At 43.8% G+C, this 21,774-nt stretch overlaps 3 protein-coding genes across 9 annotated transcripts; 1 reads left to right on the forward strand and 2 right to left on the reverse strand.

The window, feature by feature from the left end:
- Positions 1-377: 377 nt before the first annotated feature.
- rsph10b (radial spoke head 10 homolog B) lies at positions 378-10,977 on the forward strand. 7 transcript variants are annotated; one of them, XR_008072623.1, is made up of 20 exons: positions 378-703; positions 870-945; positions 1,066-1,134; positions 1,231-1,404; positions 1,519-1,604; positions 1,728-1,848; positions 1,981-2,157; positions 2,249-2,393; positions 2,527-2,660; positions 2,852-3,041; positions 3,219-3,342; positions 3,465-3,550; positions 3,631-3,779; positions 3,932-4,039; positions 8,156-8,410; positions 8,532-8,616; positions 8,721-8,840; positions 8,985-9,212; positions 9,423-9,591; positions 10,262-10,406. XR_008072623.1 is itself a non-coding variant. In XM_035758974.2 (19 exons), the coding sequence occupies exons 1-19, from the start codon at positions 453-455 to the stop codon at positions 10,860-10,862; spliced, it is 2,760 nt and encodes a 919-aa protein (XP_035614867.1). In that variant the 5' UTR covers positions 380-452; the 3' UTR covers positions 10,863-10,977. The 7 variants fall into 7 exon arrangements, 5 of the variants coding, with proteins under 5 accessions (XP_035614867.1, XP_052328028.1, XP_052328029.1 ...); XR_008072624.1 differs by lacking the exon at positions 9,423-9,591 and having other exon boundaries at positions 10,262-10,400; XM_035758974.2 differs by lacking the exons at positions 8,985-9,212; positions 9,423-9,591 and adding an exon at positions 10,667-10,977 and having other exon boundaries at positions 380-703; positions 10,262-10,475.
- A 143-nt stretch (positions 10,978-11,120) lies between these two features.
- Positions 11,121-16,035, reverse strand: LOC118372947 (uncharacterized). Its single transcript, XM_052485103.1, has 8 exons — positions 15,911-16,035; positions 15,729-15,823; positions 15,416-15,570; positions 14,580-14,862; positions 13,477-14,343; positions 13,210-13,384; positions 13,078-13,121; positions 11,121-11,486 (listed from the first exon to the last, which is right to left on the reverse strand). Exons 1-5 carry the CDS (start codon positions 16,033-16,035, stop codon positions 13,610-13,612), a joined length of 1,392 nt encoding a protein of 463 aa, XP_052341063.1. The 3' UTR covers positions 11,121-11,486; positions 13,078-13,121; positions 13,210-13,384; positions 13,477-13,609.
- A 1,687-nt stretch (positions 16,036-17,722) lies between these two features.
- LOC127913250 (disks large-associated protein 5-like) lies at positions 17,723-21,240 on the reverse strand. Its single transcript, XM_052485107.1, has 3 exons — positions 21,028-21,240; positions 18,117-18,295; positions 17,723-17,884 (listed from the first exon to the last, which is right to left on the reverse strand). Exons 1-3 carry the CDS (start codon positions 21,104-21,106, stop codon positions 17,723-17,725), a joined length of 420 nt encoding a protein of 139 aa, XP_052341067.1. The 5' UTR covers positions 21,107-21,240.
- Between the last annotated feature and the right edge of the window lie 534 nt (positions 21,241-21,774).

Here is a 21,774-nt window from a genome sequence, read left to right on the forward strand (position 1 = left end):
TCTCATAAGACTGATCAACCCAGTTGGACCGGCTCAACTGAATACCTCTCAACAGTTTTGGCCTGCTCCTATATCTCTGAAAAGACACTAAGGTTGCATTTCAGCAACAACAACAAAAAGTATAACTCTCATTATGTAAAATCAATCACTGTTATATACAGTATATATATTTTTTCAAATGTTGACTCAAAAAAAGTTTTTGTATTTCTAAACATTTATTTTCCATTGTCTATTTTAGGTAAAATAATCAAAACACAAATGCTCTCACATGATCATTTTAGTACATAAACCTACTTTAATTAGAACAATTCATCTTTGTGAGTTTGTAAAGACTTTTTGACATACTGAGGATTCCGTACCGAGGATTCCGTACTGAGCTCCTTAGCAACAGGTGCCTCCGTTGCGATGCATGGTATGTTTATGGAATTGCATCGTCTGGATGAACAGGTGAAATGGCGAAAGGGGATAAAAAGAAAAAACCCGAGAAAACGACTCCCGAACAATCATTAAGTACATTTTTGTCAAATGGCTCCCACGCTGGTGTTGTATCAGAACCACATGTGTTAGATGAAGAGTCGGGACATGAAACAGATGTAATGACTGCCTCCTTTTCTTCACTACCACCACCCGCCGACAAACAACTTGAGAGAAGTGATGATGCATTTCATGAGGTCCCTGTTCTTCCTAATATTATTGTCCAGAGGTAAACCAATGCTTATCACTCGCCTCTTTCTATGAACATGAAATAATGTCTCATATCATATTGTTGGGGTTCTTTTCCATAATAACCTAGGCATACACAGCTAAGCCTGCTAACGTTAGCTAGCTACTGTTACATTATCAATGAAAAGCAATCTGTGCTCACTCAGGTACGAGGGTGAAAAGCATCTAGAGCAGTTTCATGGAGAAGGTGTGGCATATTTTCAGGGAGGACATGTCTACAAGGTATTGCATTATGCCATTGCCATATGGTGTGTATATCACATTGTATAGCATGCATTACATGATGACTAAAATGAACCAGCAAACATGACATCAAATCAATAAGCTTTGTTTTTCTTCAAGGGTATGTTTTCAGTAGGAGTCATGCATGGACATGGTCTGTACACATGGGCAGATGGCGTGAAATATGAGGTATTTTGGTCCACCACCTTTACAAGATGTATTATTTCTTAGTTAATCTTATACTGCAGATGTGATCTGTGAACCATTTGATTCCCATATTGACAGGGTGAGTTTGCATTCAATGTGCCCATGGGCCATGGGACATACACCTGGTTGGATGGTAGCTGTTATGAGGGAGAGGTGTGCAGTGGAATCCGCCATGGTGTGGGGACATATAGGTGTGCCAATTCCTCTGTGATATACAGAGGGCAGTGGCATCACAGCAAAAGGCATGGAAAGGTATGATCCTGTTGCAGTCGTGTGCAATTTAAGTCAGATAATCCTGCATCTTGTCCGCAGGTTTATTTAATGTGGGGTTGTTGTTTAATTTACAATATTTGTTTGTTTTATTAGGGTACAATATACTATAACCAGGAAGCGACGTCCTGGTATGAAGGAGAATTGGTAAACAATAACAGAGAGGGATGGGGAGTCCGATGGTAGGTGAACTTGTGTTTAGACAGTGTGTTACACATGTGAATGTTCTCCCATCAAATGTGTTCTTATGCTTAAATTATATCAGTGTCATACACCTTGCATGTGTTCTCTCTGCTGTGCCAAAGTTACCCCTCTGGAAACCTGTATGAGGGCCAGTGGAGGAACAACGTGAGACATGGAGAGGGCAGGATGAGGTGGCTGCAGCTGGGTCAGCAGTATAGCGGGATATGGGAGAATGGGGTCCAGGTAGGTCAAACCATATCACCCTCACCCTCATGACATAATATATTAATAAACCCATTATTTGGCTTTTGATAAAGAAAACATGTTTAGAGTAACTTCACATAAATAACTGATAAATCATCCTCTGTCTTTCAGCATGGACAAGGGACCCACACATGGTTCCTGAGGAGAGTGACAGGCTCTCAGTATCCCCTAAGGAATGAGTACACTGGGGACTTTGTCCAGGGGCTGAGGCATGGCCAGGGCAGCTTCTACTACGCAAGCGGGGCTCTTTACAAAGGAGAGTGGAAGGACAACAGAAAACATGGACAGGTGAAGGGGGAACATGTCCATAGAGTAATCATTCTAATTGAATAGATGTCAATATGGAGTGTAAATAATAAGATCTTGTTAAACATTCTAGGGAAAGTTCATTTTTAAAAATGGACGCATATTTGAAGGGGAGTTTGTGGATGACCACATGGCAGAGTTCCCAGCGTTCTGCCTGGATGGTTCAAACACCCCTGATCTGAGTGGGATTAGAACGCACACTCCCCATCCTGAGGACGGTAAGTACACCAAGTCCCTCTGAAAAATGTATGTCTGTCTGATAAAATTACTCATCTGACATCAACCCCCTGGAATGGTCCTGTATTTTTCATGTGGTTATCCAGTATAGTAAAAGTAAGTCCTGTGTTTCAGGTGAATCCCCCAGAAGAGCACCAGGAGGAGACTCGGGCAGTGGTCCAGCCCTGCTTGGGCCTGACATGGCTCTGGACATCACTGCTCTGCTGGAGAACCTCCCAGAGAACCAGAGAGACCTGCAGCTCAAACAGGTCAGTGGGACTGACCACAACAGCATATGAAAATCCATTTCAATTTGTGTCAATTCAGTTATCAAATTAGATTCCATATATTATAACAATCCTTGAACTAAGTTATGATAGCTTCAACCCCAACTCTGCACTGAGTTGACACACAGGTGGTGTTTTTTGCACCTCCATTTGTCCCTCTCGCTGTGTGCCAGGTGGAATTTGTGGTGCTGAGACACATAGCGGAGCTGAGGGCCATCTATAGCTTCTACAGCAGTCTGGGCCATGATCAGTCCCCAGACAATACCTTCTTGCTGTCCCGCCTGCAGCTTTGGAGACTCCTCAAGGACTGCAGCATCCACCAGCAAGGCATCACCCTGGCCCAGGTCGACCGCTACATCTGTGGTAAGGCCAGGGAGAAATAACCACCTCATTTCCCGTTTCTCCCTTCATGTTTGGCCAATTCATCCTGCTTTGTTAATTTGTTTCAGTCTCATCACAACATAACTTAACATTATAGAGACTCAGGGGTAGCCTGAGCAGAACTTGAGTCTACAATGTTAAATTTTCTTGTTTTGTGAGCTAATTTCAAAGCAGAGGATGTCCCTTCCGAGGAGATCCACTCTCCCTTCAGCACCATGCTGCTCAGAAGGTTCCTCAGCTGTGTTGTGGTTCTGGCCTACAACACCTACCATAAGGACATAGAGTAAGGACAACATTGCTATCCCTTACTCTCCTACTCCTGTGCAGTAAGACTGTAATTACCGTAGTAACAACCTTGTATCAACACCATGTACTCTACTCCTGAGCCTCTCATCTCCTTCCCAGGCCCTCTGATACCATACTGGTTGCATGTTTGTCCAAGCTGATGAGGGAGAACATCATCCCTAATGCCAAGAATGTAAAAGGTACAGGTACGCATGCATACACCATTGTTTACTCTTTATCAAGTGTAACCCACATTCATGCTCTCCTTGTTGTGAACTGAATGCAGGGCTGTTGTTTCCCAACCCCATGCATGCTGTGATTGCTGTCAACTACATTGGGAGGTGCTGGGGGATCTACAAGGCCTTCTGCAGAGCCAACCCAACCCCCCTAGCTGACCAAACCATGACTGTCAGGCACTTCATATGGATGTTTAAGGTACTTGTGACGTTCAACTAATGTGACCACACACTGATGATGTGTGGTGATGAGTGCTCATATTTAGAGCCCTGAGTTTTTCCTGACCATCACAACCCTAACATTACATGATGTAAGTTGATTGATGAAAGTTGGTTCTGTCCCACCAACAGGACCTTAGTCTGTTTGATGCTGAGCTGACCACAGGGAAACTCCTAGAGATCCTCTCTGTAGAGAACCCAGCTGCTTACGACCGCTACTACTGCAACCTAGACCTAGAGGTCAGCTAAACGCTTCTATAATTTATCATTTTATTTTTTTCTCCACAATTTTCAATCTTGTCGCTACAACTCCCCAAACGTGTTAAATAGGTGGTGGAACAGGTTCACCAGCATTAAGGGACTCTAACTTTCTAATAATAGTTTGTTTTATTCACGTTTTATTGTCACATGCACAAGTACATTGAAATGCTGAACAAGCTCTACCCTAAAGTGCAGTAATCAATATCAAAATAGTAACACTAATAAAATAAATAAATATATATACAGTACCAGTCAAGGGTACCATTTAAGGGTTTTTCTTTATGTTTACTATTTTCTACATTGTAGAATAATAGTGAAGACATCAAAACTATGAAATAACACATATGGAATCATATAGTAACCTGGAGGTATGTTGGGTCATTGTCCTGTTGAACAACAAATGACAGTCCCACTAAGCGCAAACCAGATGGGATGGTGTATCACTGCAGAATGCTGTGTTAGCCATGCTGGTTAAGTGAGCCTTGAATTCTAAATAAATCACTGACTGTCACCAGCAAAGCACTATCACACCTCCTCTTCCATGCTTCATGGTGGGACCCATATGCGGAGATCATCTGTTCACATACTCTGCTTCTCATAAAGACATGGCGGTTGGAACCAAAAACCTCAAATTTGGACTAATCAGACCAAAGGACAGATTTCCAACGGTCTAATGTCCATTGCTTGTGTTTCTTTGCCCAATCAATTCTCACCTTCTTATTGGTGTCCTTTAGTAGGGGTTTCTTTGCAGGAATTTGACCATGAAGGCTCTAGTCTCTAAACAGCTGTTAAAATGTTCTGTTACTTGAACTCTGTGAAGCATTTATTTGGGCTGCAATCTGAGGTGCAGTTAACTCTAATGAACTTGTCCTCTGCAGCAGAGGTAACTGGATCTTCCTTTCCTGTGGCGGTCCTCAAGAGAGCCAGTATCATAGCGCTTGATGGTTTTTACAACTGCACTTGAAGTAACTTTCAAAGTTCTTCACATTTTCTGAATTGACTGATTCTTCATGTCTTAAAGTAATGATGGACTGTCATTTCTCTTTGCTTATTTGAGCTGTTCTTGCCATAATATGGACTTGGTCTTTTACCAAATAGGGCTATCTTCTGTATACCACCACTACCTTGTCAAAACACAACTGATTGTCTCAAACACATTAAGGAAAGAAATTCCACAAATGAACTTTTAACAAGGCACACCTGTTAATTGAAATGAATTCCAGGTGACTACCTCATGAAGCTGGTTGAGAGAATGCCAAGAGTGTGCAAAGCTGTCATCAAGACAAAGGGTGGCTACTTCGAAGAATCTCAAATATAAAATATGTTTTTTTTATTGAACACTTTTTTGGTTACTACATGATTCCATATGTGTTATTTCATAGTTTTGATGTGCTCACTATTATTCTACAATGTGGAAAATAGTAAAAATAAAGAAACACCTGTGAATGAGTAGGTGTGTCCAAACTGTTGACTAATACCGTATATAATAAAGAAAACACAAATAAGAGAGGAAGCTATATACAGTGTCAGTGCCAGTACCATATTGACGATGTGTAGGGATACTGGAGTATTGGGGGAGATATGCATATGTAGAGAGGGATTAGGAGACAGTAACAGGTAGCAGGATAAATAATAATGATAATAATAAACAGTATGGCAGCAGCATAAGTGGTCGATGGATGGGATATGTAAACAGAACTGGAAAGTGACTGGTGTTAGGAATATATAAATACTAATGGTAATATACACTGAGTGTACAAAACATTAAGAACACCTGCTCTTCCCATGACAGACTGAACAGGCGTAATCCAAGTTAAAGCTATGATCCCTTATTGATGTCACTTGTTAAATCTACTTCAATCATTTTAAATGAAGGGAAGGAGACAGGTTAAAGAAGGATTTTTAGGCCTTGAAACATGGATTGTGCATGTGTGCCATTCAGAGGGTGAATGGGCACAACAGAAATTGTGCCTTTGAACAGGGTATGGTAGTAGGTGCCAGGCGCACCGGTTTGTGTCAGAACTCCTACACTGCTGGGTTTTTCATACTCAACAGTTTCCTGTGTCTATCAAGAATGGCCCACCACCCAAAGGACATCCAGCCAACTTGACACAACTGTGGGAGGCTTTGGTGTCAACATGGGCCAGCATCCCTGTGGAACACTTTCAACGCCTTGTAGAGTCCATGCCCTGACGAATTGAGACTGTTCTTGAAGGCAAAAGGGGTTGCTACTCAATATTAGGAAGGTGTTCTTAATGTTTGATATACTCCGCGTACTAATGGTAATATATACAGTTAAAGTCGGAAGTTTGCATACACTTATGTTGGAGTCATTAAAACTCGTTTTTCAACCACTCCACATATTTCTTGTTAACAAACTATAGTTTTGGCAAGTCGGTTAGGACATCTACTTTGTGCATGACACAAGTCATTTTTGTCATTGTTTACAGACAGAGTATTTCACTTTTAATTCACTATATCACAATACCAGTGGGACTGAATTTTACATACACTAAGTTGACTGTGCCTTTAAGCAGCTTGGGAAATTCCAGAAAAGGATGTCATGGCTTTAGAAGCTTCTGATTGGCTAATTGACATAATTTGAGTCAATTGGAGGTATACCTGTGGATGTATTTCAAGGCCTACCTTCAAGGTCAGTGCCTCTTTGCTTGACATCATAGGGAAATCAGCCAAGAGAAATTGGAGACCTTCACAAGTCTGGTTCATTCTTGGGAGCAATTACCAAATGACTGAAGGTACCATGTTCATCTGTGCAAACAATAGTACGCAAGTATAAACACCATGGGACCATGCAGCCGCCATACCGCTCAGGAAGGCGTTCTGTCTCCTATAGATGAACGTACTTTGGTGCGAAAAGTGCAAATCAATTCCAGAACAACAGCAAAAGACCTTGTGAAGATGCTGGAGGAAACAGGTACGAAAGTATCTATATCCACAGTGAAACGACATCATCTGACAGGCCGCTCAGCAAGGAAGAAGCCACTGCTCCAAAACCGCCATAAAAAAAGCCAGACTACGGTTTGCAACTGCACATGTGGACAAAGATTGTACTTTTTGGAGAAATGTCCCCTGGTCTGATGAAACAAAAATAGAACTATTTGGCCATAATGACCATCGTTATGTTTTGGAGGAAACGGGGAGGCTTGCAAGCTGAAGAACACCATCCCAACCATGAAGCACGGGGGTGGCAGCATCATGTTGTGGGGGTGGTTTGCTGCAGGAGGGACTGGTGCACTTCACAAAATAGATAGTTGTCCTGCCTCATGATGCCATGTGGCTATATTGAAGCAACATCTCAAGACAACAGTCAGGAAGTTACAGCTTGGTCGCAAATGGGACTTCCAAATGGAGAATGATCCCAAGCATACAACAAAGTCAAGGTATTGGAGTGGCCATTACAAAGCCCTGACCTCAATCCTATGTCAAATTTGTGGGCAGAACTGAAAAAAGCATGTGTAAGCAAGGAGGCCTACAAACCTGCTCTGTTTGGAGGAATGGGACAAAATTCACCCAACGTATTGTGGGAAGCTTGTGGAAGGCTACCCAAAACATTTGACCCAAGTTAAACAATTTAAAGGCAATGCTACCAAATACTAATTGAGTATGTAAACTTCAGAACCACTGGGAATGTGATGAAAGAAATAAAAGATTAAATAAATAATTCTCTCCACTATTATTCTGACATTTCACATTCTGAAAATAAAGTGGTGATCCTAACTGACCTAAACAGATTATTTTTACGAGGATTAAATGTCAGGAATTGTGAAAAACTGTATTTGGCTGTAAACAGGAGTAATAGTGACCAGTAGCAGGATAAATAGATACTAATGGCAATCAATAATCAATGAACAACAGTGTAGTGGCAGTTATAAATCTAATCAATAGTGATTTTAGCTGCATCGTAGGTATGAGGGGAAGCAGTAGTTATTGAGCAGTAGTTTAACAGGCCAGGGGATAGAAGCTGTTTAGGATTAATAATAATATAATTATATAGTGATTTTCATTACATTAAGAATCTCAGATGCTTAAAAAAAAAAAACTTAATTCGAAGTTTGATGGTGAACCTGATTCTAGATGACGTTCCTGGAGTTCTTTGAGGCGTTGCTGGGCTGTGCAGAGGTTAGCGATCAGAGGGATGGTCAGACATCCTCAGACAGCCAGATGGAAAGCTGCCCTCTGGCTGACACCAGGAGGGTTTCCCCTGGGGAGAGGACCAGAGACAGCCCTCTACAGAGGTCCTCACAGCGGCATTCCCCTCTGACTGGACCTACTGCAAAGTCATCAAACCCCAACATCTCTCCTGATGTGGGTAGTGTCAAATCACTGGAGGTTGGTTTGATCAGCTCTGTCAAATCTATACATAATCTCACACGGCGGTCTGGAAATCGAGACCATTCCTTGTCTAAATTAGTTCATTCAATTTGTTTCTACCCTGATGGTAAAATCCAAGGAGATTCTCCAGCTGTCTACACCTGAAGAGATGGAGCCCAGACAGAGTCCCAACGCAGCAGGCAACCTCACATCACAGACTGGGGGTGTGTTCTCCTCACATATCTTTCCTCTACTCACATATCCGTATTGTCTTGACTGGTCACATATTTGCGGCATTGTTGAAGGTGTATGTGTGTGTTTGAGTCAGGTGGTGGGTCAGCAACCCACTCGTCAGACACTGAGAGGAGAGAGGGCTCAGGTGGCGCTAGATCAGCAGTGGAGGCCAAAGTGTCAAACCACCCTCCCCATGATCATCCCCCCAGCACAGGTAGATTACACAATAAGTACACTGAACAGATTTCATACAAGGAAATCAGTCAATTTAAATAAATTCATTAGACCCTAATCTATGGATTTCACATGACTGGGAAATATGCCTAAATTGATTACATTTTTTTTTTTTTTTTTTAAGTTAGGGGCGTGGATCAGAAAACCAGTCAGTATCTAGTGTGACCATTTGCCTCATGCAGCATGACGCATCTCCTTCACATAGAGTTGATCAGGCTGTTGATTGTGGCCTGTGGAATTTTGTCCTCTTCAATGGTTGTGGGAAGTTGCTGGATATTGGCAGGAACTGGAACACGCTGTAGTACACGTTGATCCAGAGAATCCCAAACGGGCTCAATGGGTGACATGTCTGGTGAGTATGCAGGCCATGTAAGAATTGGGACATTTTCAGCTCCTATAAATTGTGTACAGATCCTTGTGACATGGGGCCGTACATTATGCTGAAACATGAGGTGATGGCGGCGGATGAATGGAACGACAATGGGCCTCAGGATGTCAGCACAATATCTCTGTGCATTCAAATTGCCATCGATAAAATGCAATTGTTTTCCATTGTCCGTAGCTTATGCCTGCCCATACCATAACCCCACCGCCACCATGGGGCACTCTGTTCACAACATTGACATCAGCAAACTGCTCGCCACACGACGCCGTCTGCGATCTACCCGGTACAGTTCAAACCGGAAGTCATGAAGAATGCAACTTCTCTAGCGTGGCAATGGCCATCGAAGGTGAGCATTTGTCCACTGAAGTTGGTTACGACGCTGAACTGCAGTCAGGTCAAGACCCTGGTGAGGATGAGCACGCGTATGACCTTCCCTGAGACGGTTTCTGACAGTTTGTGCAGAAATTCTTTGGTTGTGCAAACCCAGTTTTATCAGCTGTCTGGGTGGCTGGTCTTAGATGACCCCGCAGATCAAGAAGCCGGATGTGGAAGTCCTGGGCTGGCGTGGTTACATGTGGTCTGCGGTTGCGATGCCTGTTAGATGTACTGCCAAATATTCTAAAATGACATTGGAGGTGGCTTATGGTAGAGAAATTAACATTAAATTCTCTGGTGGACATTCCTGCAGTCAGCATTCCATTTACACCCTCGCTCATAACGTCTGTGGCGTTGTCACAAAACTGCACATTTTAGTGGCCTTTTATTGTCCCAAGCACAAGGTGCACCTGTGTAATGATCATGCTGTTTAATAAGCTTCTTAATATGCCACACCTGTCAGATAAAATCAGATACCACCTGGAGCTTCTCCCCTGTTGCACTTATATTTGTTCAGTGTATACTACACTAATTTGTAAGAATTTGACCTCAGAAAATCAGTAACGATATTACGTACATATCTTATCATTGACATGTTTAATTGTCATGCCAATCTTACTCCTGCCGTGTCTCCTAACCAGAGCCCGTTGAAGACAGGAGTGGAGCAGGTATGACTTCCTGCCCTGCTGAGACTGAACTGGACAGCTGGGTCCAGAGGACCCACCAGTTCTTTACCCAGAGGTTCTTCCCAGCGTACGAATACAGCCTGGAGCTGAGGAGGGAGGTGCAGGAAGAGAGGCTGAGGCAGGCGGCACTAGCCCGCATCGCTCTGGCTAAGGCCAAGGAAGACGCCAGGTAGGCAGCTACTGAGACAACATGAGGCCCCTTGATCCAGTTTGTATTCAAAATGTATCCAGATGATGCCCCAGAGAATCTCTATTGGAAGTGATATTTTTAGTCCAAGAAATCTGCCCTTGATGTGAGCACCACACAAGCTCTACATGTTAACTCCACAACAAATAAAGCAATTATGAAAAATGTTCCAGGTTGAGGGAACAGTGGGAGGCAGAGGAGGAGGAGAGACGGAGGGAAGAAGAAGAGGATGAGGAGGCAGAGCGAGTAGAAGGGCTAGAGGATGACCTTAACCCGTCTCCAGCGGCTCAGACGCCTGTGGCCTCCACCACCTCTGTGGTCATCACCAAACAGTCGCCTGCCACCGCAGTCAAGAAGAAGAGGAAATAGACTCTTAGACCACCAACTGTATGGCCAGATTAAACCTAGTCATGGATAAAAACTGACCTTTTCAGAGCAGTCATAACAGCCCTCTATGATGTCAATAACATGCATTTCACACTTAGTTCCAGGAGTGGGACAAGTGTTTTGTGATTCAGTCATTGTTTGGTCGTTGTAGAAGAAGAGGCAAAAAAATGTTTTATCTGTTGGTAGCAAATTTGAAGAATCTACATTTTATTTACACAAGTATTTTCAATATAGCAACAAAGTTGATTTTGTATAGAACACCTGGGCTCCATATAGAATGTGGTTAATAATTAACACTACCTGTTGCCTTTTTGGTATTAAATAATAAAATAGTACAGATAGCACAAAAGAGTTTAAGGAAAGTTACAAAAAAACTATTCTGACAATTATACGTTTAAAATAAAACAATGCATATAAAAAAATATATATTTTTGAAACTATAAACTAGTGTAGCAAAATATACAACAGCAGTTATGCAAATCAGTCTCATCAGTTGCTCGTTCTGTCAGAGGGAGGTGTGAACGACACGAGGTCACTGGTGCACATTGACTGTCTCACTCTGTCCATCTGATCAGTGGTGAACAGCAACAGGTCTGACTCAACTGGCTGGAGAGGAAATGGGGACAGCATGGGTCAGTTGAATGCATACCTAATTGTAAAATAAGAAATAAACAAAAAAATTACGTATTTCAGAACACCAGTGAGAAAGTCATTCGACACCAAATGAAATCATACACACATACAATGCGTGTACAAAACATTAAGAACACCTTCCGAATATTGAGTTGTGCCAATCCATGTCTCAATTGACACTAGGTTTAAAAACTCTTCTTTAACCAGTCTTCTCCCCTTCATCTAAACTGATTAAAGTGGATTTAACAAGTGACATCAATAAGGGATCATAGCTTTCACCTGGTCAGTGTCATAATGTTTTGTACATTCAGTATATGTACAGTACCAGTCAAGTTTGGACACACTCATTCGAGGGTTTTTCTTTATTTTGACTATTTTCTACATTATAGAATAGCGAAAACCTCAAAACTATGAATTAACACATATGGAATCATGTGGTAACCAAATCAGTTGTGTTGTGACAAGGTAGGGGTGGTATACAGAAGACAGCCAATCATTACTTTAAGACATGAATGTCAGTCAATCCGGAAAATTTCAAGAACTTTGAACGTTTCTTTAATTGCAGTCGCAAAAACCATCAAGCTATATGATGAAACTGGCTCTGATGAGGAGCACCACAGGAAAGGAAGACCCAGAGTCTGCTGCAGAGGATAAGTTCATTAGTTAACTACACCTCAGATTGCATCCCAAATAAATGCATCACAGATTTCAAGTAACAGACACATCTCAACATCAACTGTTCAGAGGAGACTGCGTGAATCAGGACTTCATGGTTGAATTGCTGCAAAGAAACCACTACTAAAGGACACCAATAATAAGAAGAGACTTGATTGGGCCAAGAAACACAAGCAATGGACATTAGACTGGTGGAAATCTGTCCTTTGGTCTGAGGAGTCCAAATTTTAGATTTTTGGTTCCAACCACCATGTCTTTGAAATGCAGAGTAGGTGAACGGATGATCTCGCTGGTGGCACTCAATGATTTATTTAGAATTCAAGACACACTTAACCAGCATGGCTACCACAGCATTCTGCAGCAATATGCCATCCCATCTGGTTTACGCTTAGTGGGACTATCATTTGTCCTTTAACAATGACCCATCATGCCGTGTAAGGGCTATTATACCAAGAAGGAGAGTGATAGAGTGCTGCATCAGATGACCTGGCCTCCACAATCACCCGACCACAACCCAATTGAGATAGTTTGGGATGAGTTGGACCGCAGGGTGAAGGAAAAGCAGCCAACAAGTGCTCAGCATATGAGGGAACTCCTTCAAGACTTGGAAAAGCATTCCTCATGGTTAAGAGAATGCCAAGAGTGTGTAAAGCTGTCATCAAGGCAAAGGTGGCTACTTTGAAGAATCTCAAACATATTTTGATTTGTTTAACACGTTTTTGGTTGTTTTGATGTCTTCGCTATTATTCTACAATGTAGAAAATAGTAAAAATAAAGAAAAAACTTTGAATGAGTAGGTGTGTCCAAACTTTTGACTGGTTCTAATATAAATATATATATTACACACATACACACGAGAGAAAGACGAGGGTAAAACAAGGAAGTTAACCTGTGTGATCCGTGGGATGAACATTTGTGTGAAACTGGGAGATGCTGCGATGGGAGTGAGAAGTCGGGAAAATTAAAACCATAAGGAATACAAATATCTAAGACTAACCATATCCAAGCACACACACAGTACCTGTGGGAGTCGACACTTCCTCCTGAGGGGTCTCTTCAGACGGAGCCAACGGACTCTCCATTTCTACGTCTATCACCATGGGCGACAGCATCTCTGCAACAGCTGGCTCCCGTTGTGACAGGCTACACCTCACTGCAGGTTGGAGGTAGCGCTCAAAGTCCAACCCCGGAAGACCCTTGTGTATTTTGAGAAGTAAACCCAGATGAACTCTTGCCAGTAATTTAGTAATACATTAAGATGAGACATCTTCTTTAACAAAACACTGACCTCTGTGATGGAAGTATCTGGAGTCACAGTCCCTGGTACATCGGCATCAGCTGGGAAGCTGAGGGAGACCTGGACAGCAGGAGGAGAGGAGGGGGACACCAAGCAGGGGGAGGAGAGGGGAGATTGGCTGGCCTCAGTAAATCTTGGCCTGGCTGGGGTGCTGAGAGAGGGTGAAGCTGAAATCAGGGCTCCTGACTGGATAGGACTTTGCTCCATGATAGTGGGGCAGTGAGGGTGAGAGGGGAAGCCTTGAGGAGACTGTGAGCCATGATGAGATGGGTAGGCTGGTATTGTAGGCCTCTAAAGCCTCTTTTCTGTCCTGGAGCTCTAATTGGTTGGGCTCTTCTGTGGCCAACACCGATTGGCTGAAGGCATCTCGATGCTGTTCGTCATTGGTCAACTGTTGTGTGTTGGATGGTGATTCACAGCTCTCAGAGTGCTCCTCAGGGCAAACAGTGGGCTCTGAAACTGCCTCAGATTGGTCACAAGCTACATCTTCCTGCATGCTCTCGGGCTCTGGTTGGTCAGCAGTGACATTCTGCACAGAGGCTAGCTCTGGTTGGTTGCTGGGGCCTTCCTCTGACTGAGTGTCCAGAGCTTCTTTGACTGTTGAGATGCAGAGAGAGACTCTGGTGGGGGCCGGGGTGTAGAACTGAGGATCAGGGTGAGGGGTTCGGAGTGGGGTGGCATTAAACAGGTAGGCAGGGGTGAGGGTGGAGCAGGTAGTGGTATGGGTGAAGTGGGGGAGAGGGGAAGTGTGTGCAGCTGCAGCAGTGCTGGAGTGGCGAGTTCTGCCGGGGGTGGAGAACTTGGTGACTGAACAGGCCTGAGGCATGGCAGATACATGGGTGGATCTCCTCACAGAGCCTGGAAAGAGACAGCCCATACAGCAATCAGTCCATGCCCAACTAACGAGCTCTATACAGCTTTACCAGGTACCTCAAACACTGACAGAGGGAGAGGTCAGGGGTCTTCCAGGTTCAAGCAAACCCGCCATCGTTTCTGCCTGCCATTCTATGCATCTTCATCTGCCTCCATATCTCTGAGCATCACAGCAGTTGAGGGGAAGCTTGGGGGAAGAACGGTGGAGGTACGAGTCTCACCTGTGAGTTTGGCAGGACTCTCCACCTGGAACACCACCACCAGTGGTTCTGGGGCCTGGGTCTCCGCCTGGGGGTCCTCAGGAACTGGAGCAGGGTCGTCCACAGCACTGCCTGGCCCTGCGGCCTGCGCTGCCTTTGCAGCCTGCTGCTTGGCCTTTATTGCAGCCAGACCAGACTTGGCGACAGCACCACTGGTAGGCTTAGCCACCAGAGCAGAAGGCAGCTTCTTGACCAACTTCCTCTGTCGTGGGGGGTTTGCTTTCCTCCTGCCAACCTTTAGACTCTACCTCCTTCAGAGCACCAAACTTCTTGTTCACGTCCTCTACCTGAAAGTGGAAGAGCCAAACAAGTGGAGAGAGAGAGAGAGAAGAGGGGTTGCCCTTTTTAGAAAGCTTGCATCCACATGTTCAACCTTTCAGGATGCTGTACCAATCTAGGTGGTAATTCTTCCTAGAGGTAGCTAGTATATTTTAGCTGTAGTGTTAACAGACAGGCACAAACAGAGTTTAACCACCAGTGTCTGACTGTTTGTTCATCTAATTCTACACACACACACAGTAGACCATGTCCTCATTAACCCACATCGTAGGAGATCATGTCGGCAGGGTAGCCTAGTGGTTAGAGCGTTGGACTAGTAACCAAAAGGTTGCAAGTTCGAATCCCCGAGCTGACAAGGTACAAATCTGTCGTTCTGCCCCTGAACAGGCAGTTAACCCACTGTTCCTAGGCAGTCATTGAAAATAAGAATTTGTTCTTAACTGACTTGCCTAGTTAAATAAAGGTAAAAAATATATTAAAAAAAAAAATAACATAAAAATGTCCTCCTAGTCACTAACCCACTTGGTAGTACACCATGTCCCAGAAGCTGTGCAGGTGGTGATCTTCTCTCCTCTGCCCAACTCACAGTCATCCACCAGGCCAGAGAACTGACCAAACCTCTCCTTCATCAGCAGCCTGGCCTGGCCCACCGCCGTACGCATACGGTCACACACTTCACAGGGATGGAGGTCAACACAGTTAGAAAAGGTATTGAGAGAGAAGGATACATTGAGGAAATGTGGTGTGATGGATTTTTGGTTATAGAAATCAGAATTTGATTTGATTTGAGAATCCACAGCATATAATGGTTAAAACACATGAGTCACTCACTCTCTTCAGGGACAGAGGCATCATCCATCCTGGGCTCCCACTGCTGACAAAATTCTGTTAGCCTCTCTGTCTCACTGACTACCTGACGGACAGACCTGACGGACAGACATTCACATGACACACCAATACTAGTCTGAGTCAGGAACATAGCTGTTGACTTGGTTTCACATATTAACCCTCACCTGAAGTAGGGCACATCATGCTCTGGTTCCTTGGGACTCGGAAGACACCGAGGGGCCAGAGTAGGAGAAGGGCGAGGTGGGGAGTGAGCAGGGGACTTGGCAGGAGAGAGAGCACTGAGCTCCATTTTGGGCACCAGGTTATCAGAGGGCCAGAGTGGAACAAGGTGTAGAACTGAGACACTGGAGAGGATGAAAAAAGTTGAATACATACACAAAGCTAAAAAATGACAGCCGGTCATATTTTAATAAGTAGTAATGGTATATCAACCAGGTTTTCATTATCTGAAGAAATGAATCTGACTGAACCTAGTAAATATTAATTTATTGAAAGGGAAGAGAGAGCGTTAATATGTTAGAGGGATATATACTGATCAGAAAAGAGTGAAGAAATATTTACATTTGAGTAATTTAGCAGATGCTCTTACGCAGCGCAACTTACAGAAGCAATTAGGGCACATGGACAGATTTTACACGTCGTCAGCTCGGGGGTTCCAACCATCAACCTTTCGGTTACTGGCCCAACACTCTTAACGGCTAGGCTACCTGCTGCCCTAAAAAGGATTTCCTCGAATCCTCTCCTCGACTTCTTAAACCCCATTGGAAGAGAAAATCTGAGGTAAATGCTTCCTCCAATGCCATTCGAGAAGGTGCAGAGAGAGGATAAAGGTCAAGAGAAGAGAGGATAAAGGTCCATAGAGAAGATAAAGGTCCATAGAGAGGATGAAGGTCCATAGAGAGGATAAAGGTCCATAGAGAAGATAAAGGTCCATAGAGAGGATGAAGGTCCATAGATGTGAGGAGTCACACACAAAGTTACCTGGGTTTGAAAAAGGAGTCTGCAGAGCGGGGAGTGAGAGGGTTGGGGTTGAAGGAGGACAGGCCTGCTGGGGCCTGGAACACAAAGCCCTGGGGGGCGAATGAGGACAAGGTGCGGGCTGAAGGGGGGATGCAGTCGGCCTGGGCTGAGACTGGTTCTGGACCTGGATTAACAAGGTCTTCTACCATCTTCACATCCTTCTGCTCCTCTGCACTAGGGGGTGTGGGGCTGGCAGCCCAAGGCTCCTCTAGTGGCTTGTCCACTTTCACAGCAGCCTGCTTATTGCTCATAGCATTTCCTAAAGAGAATGCCAAATCATTATTTTTGAATGTAGAAATAACATGTTGAAAAGCACGCAAAATGTTGTTTAGGAATGGTGCATAACAAGGTTGGGACGTCAGCTGCCAATGCTCACCCCTGGTGTTCCTCCCTCTGCCAACAGGTGGTGCTGCAGACTGCTTGGCATTTGATCTGGTCTTGGAAGCTGGAGCAGGTTTGTCCTTTGCCACAGGGGCCACAGAGACCCGAGGCCTATTAGCTGAACTTGTGGATGGGGCTCTGACTACTGGTTCAACTGCAGGAAAGTGGAAAAATAACAGTCATGAGTTACGAGTCAAGGATATGTTTATCAGGGTCAAATAATTGGCAAAACAAAAGGCGTGGAGAGTAACGTAAAGAATAGCTGTGTGTAGTACAGTTGACAGATTGTTGTCATGGTTTGGAGTGTTACCAATAGCAATCCTGGTCCTTCTGGCTGACTTGACCACAGCTGGTTCAACTAAGCCAAAACCAGGTAGAGGTCAAGGGTCAGCAAGTGTTGAATCATGCAAACAATTTAAAGATGATATAGGCTGGACTAATTGTTTTAGAGGTAAAGTGGGGGTAAAGAAACACCAACCTTTTCTTGGAGAGTGTCAATAGGCTGTGTTGCCAAGGTCAATGGAACAGAGAAAAAAACTGCATATTGTAAATTATATGGTTATTCAAAAACGCAGCTATCGTAGTTCTTGACTAAATAATGTAACAGAAAATCTTACATAAAGACATGTGCAGAACAAATGTAGACTTAGCAGGGGAAAAGTCACCTTGGGGGCCTGCTGCCTCATGGTGGAGCGAGTCACTCTGGTGGATTGGGGCTGGACCACTGCCGTTGTTGCCTGGTTGGGGGGAAAAGCCAAGTTATGGCCATGTAACAACCACTAAGAACACCAGTTCTTCTGTTCTTATATGCTAATGAATTTTGGGCACATCGAAGTTGATCCTCCGGTGATGAGTCAATTACATTTTCATCAAATCAATGATTGAACAGTGACTCCTAAGGACGATGGATATAACATCTATAGACATGTCAGCAGTATACTGAGTCAGTCTTAAGCTGTGCCCTCTCACCCTGGCTTTTATTGTGGCAGCTGGGGCCTGCGGCAGAGGGACCAGGGGCTGAGCCTCTGGCCGGTACAGCCCAACCTTGAACACCCCCTTCTTCTCCCTTGCCCTCTTTTCTTTCTCCTTCACAAGCTCCTTCTCTTTGTAGCGGGCAAGCTTTTTCATTCGCTCCTCCACTGCAGCGTCTGAGAAAAAAGAAGGAGGGAGTTGGAGAGAAAATAGATCAGTGTGGGATTACATAATGTTAGTGGGAGTGGAGGATGAAGAGGCATGAGGGTGAAGTTGGCTCAGGCTCATTTTTTAGACATACTCCACAGTTTCAGAGAATAAAATATTGTAGCCAGTAACATTACCTAGAGCAGTGGTTCCCAAACTTTGGGGAGCACACCCCTTGGGTCAGTAGGGGGGGTGCGGGGGTCCCCACAAAATAATAAATAAATATATATGTATAGTGCAGTTAAAAAGCATTTGCACCCTTCCAATTTACTCTACTTTTGAATATTATCAGATCTTCAACCAAAACCTAATATCAGTTAAAAGGATCCTGAGTGAACAAATAACAATAACATAATTCTGCCTGTGTGAAAAAGTAATTGCCCCCCTTACACTCAATAACTGGTTGTGACTCCAAACAAACACTTCCTGTAGTTGTTGATCAGTCTCTCACGTCTCTTCTCTGATACAGAGCAGATTTAAATGGGTCCTTCTATTAACGCAAGTCGTCCAGGTCCTGAGGCAGCAAACCATCCCCTATCACCATCATGCTTGACGGTTGGTCTGAGGTTCTTACTGTGGAATGCAGTGTTTGGTTTTCGCCAGACATAATGGGACCCATGTCATTCAAAATGTTATACTTTTGACTCATCTGACCATAGAACATTCTTCCAAGAGTCTTAATCATCCAGGTGCTTCCAGGTGCTTTTTGGCAAACTTGAGGTAAAGTTGAAACAGGGCTTCATCATTGAAGAGCACACTTCTCCTACGTGCCAGCGGCCATCGAAGGTGCGCATTTGCCCATTGAAGTTGATTATGACGCCAAACTGCAGTCAGGTCAAGACCTTGGTGACGAGTACGGAGATGAGCTTCCCTGAGACGATTTTTGACAGTTTGAGCAGAAAGTCTTAGATTGAAACTGTGGGTTTGCACATCAGCAGTACGGGTGGCTAGTATCGATTCAGCAGGTGAAGAAGCCGGATTTAGAGGTCTTGGCTTGGTACACGTGGGTTGCGGTTGTTGGACGTACTGCCAAATTCTCTCAGTTTCTTGATATGCCACACCTATCAGGTGGACGGATTATCGTGGCAAGGAAAAATGCACACTAACAAGGATGTAAACAAATGTGTGCACAACATTTCACAGAAATAAGCTTTTTGTGGGTATGGAAAGTTTCTGGGATATTTTATTTTAGCTCATGAAACATGGGACCAACACTTTACATGTTGTCTTTATATTTTTGTTTAATCATTGTATGTATGTATACAGTACCAGTCAAAGGTTTGGACAAACCCCCTCATTCAAAGTTTTTTTTTTTTTCTTACAAATATTTTCTACATTGTAGAATAATAGTGAAGACATAATAACTTTCAAATAACACACATGGAATCATGTAGTAACCTAAAAAAGTTCAATCAAAAATATATTTTAGATTCTTCAAAGTAGCCACCCTTTGCCTTGATGAAAGCTTTGCACACTCTTGGCATTCTCTCAATCAGCTTCAAGGGGAATGCTTGTCCAACAGTCCTTCTTAGTCAAATAGCCCTTACACAGCCTGGAGGTGTGTTTTGGGTCATTGGTCCTGTTGAAAAACAAATGATAGTCCCACTAAGCACAAACAAGATGGGATGGCATATTGCTGCAGAATGCTGTGGTAGACATGCTGGTTAAGTGTGCCTTAAATTCTAAATAAACCACTAACTGTGTCACCAGCAAAGCATCCCTACACCATCACACCTCCATGCTTCACAGTGGGAACCACACAAGGAGTTAATCCATTCACCTACTGGAACCAAAAATCTCAAATTTGGACTCATCAGACTAAATGACAGATTTCTACCAGTTTAATGTCCATTGCTCGTGTTTCTTGGCCCAAGAAAGTCTCTTCTTAGTGGTGTCCTTTAGTAGTGGTTTCTTTGCAGCAATACAACCATGAAGTCCTGATTCACAGTCTCCTCTGATCAGTTGATGTTGAGATGAGAGGAGAGTCAAACGACCTTTTCACACTACCGAGTCAAGATGAGCAGAGCCAAGCAGAACTGTACTATGCTAGCCTGCTTGCTCATTCAACGGAGTTGCTGGAACCGTACTGGAAAGGCCAATATGAAACTAAAATATCCTTGCCAGCACAACATGTTATGTTAAGGGTAGACGCAGCACCGCAGATATTGAGATGAGCACGATGCAAAACTTTGCTATCAGAGTCACACAGAGTATCTGCGCAGGTGCGCTTCACATTGCTACACTGGGTAGCTACAAGACAACAACGGTAGAGAAGGTTAGTCTCGTGCTTCAACGTTCTTAAATGTTGCGGAAATAGGCTGGTGGTACCCATCCTGACAACAGAGAAGTGGCTTGTGTTAAAACAGCTAAAATAAAACAATTTGGCTGCTGAACAATCTTCCAGTCCAAATTCAATTACATTCAATTGCTCCAGATAAGGACAAGCTCCACTTCAGTGCATGCTGTGACAATAGTCTCTAGCTGTTGTATTTATAAGGGGTAAGTCTCTTGTGACAGACGAAGTTGGCAAGCGCACATGTGAGATTTGGTTCCGGATGCTAAGTTTAATGAGGGGTCGTTCGACCATATACCTCTTTCAATATTTCGGACCGTAATCCTCATCATTGCATGTTGAAGCAACACAGGCCGAGGAATTGGAGTGGAGGTTAGAGGCTTTGCGGATTAAAGTGACAGTACTGACCCTGATATCCTGCGGTTGACGTTGTACTGTTCACATACGTCTGAGGCCAGCAGGGTGAGCTGAGGACCCACCAGGCCATCCAGCTGCTCACAGAACTCCCTCGTCAGCTCCACCGACACTGGGAGAGAATATGACCATACAGTTAGAATTAGTCGAATGGATTTAGGAACTTTAGGTTTTTTTCTTTTCACAGACCACATAATATTTTGCTAATAATTTGCCTTTGCTATATTCGCAAGAACAGCAGACTAAGAAAATGTAATAAGCATCAGCCCAGATGTTTAGAAGGGGGGGGTTTGACCATATGATATGAGAAGATACTCGGCACTGATCATAAAACTGCGCTGCACTCATCGCCTGAAATAAAGCAACGTGCCATTTGAGAGACCAGAGAACAAAGCTGTCTATTCCCAACAAGAGGTCAACTTGGGTCAAACCCTCCCTCTGTCCTTCAGTTATGAAATAATACCAGATTACCAAATCGTCTGCCAAACAAATAATGGGTTGGGAGTACTACCAATCTCGCTCTCCTTAAAACATAAAAAGTAATGCTACCGAGTTCCTACTAACCAGCGGGACTCAAGACCACAGTTCCCTTCTCTTTAGTTGCATCCCAAATAACCCCCCCTTTTCCCTATATAGTATCCTACTTTTAGGGGGAAGGCCCTATGGGCCCTGGTTAAAAGTAGTGCATTATATAGGGAATATGTTGCCATTTGGGATGCAGACCTCCTCACCTTATAAACA

The sequence above is a fragment of the Oncorhynchus keta genome, chromosome 2, assembly GCF_023373465.1.
Source record: "Oncorhynchus keta strain PuntledgeMale-10-30-2019 chromosome 2, Oket_V2, whole genome shotgun sequence".
In the NCBI taxonomy this organism is placed as follows: Eukaryota; Metazoa; Chordata; class Actinopteri; order Salmoniformes; family Salmonidae; genus Oncorhynchus; species Oncorhynchus keta.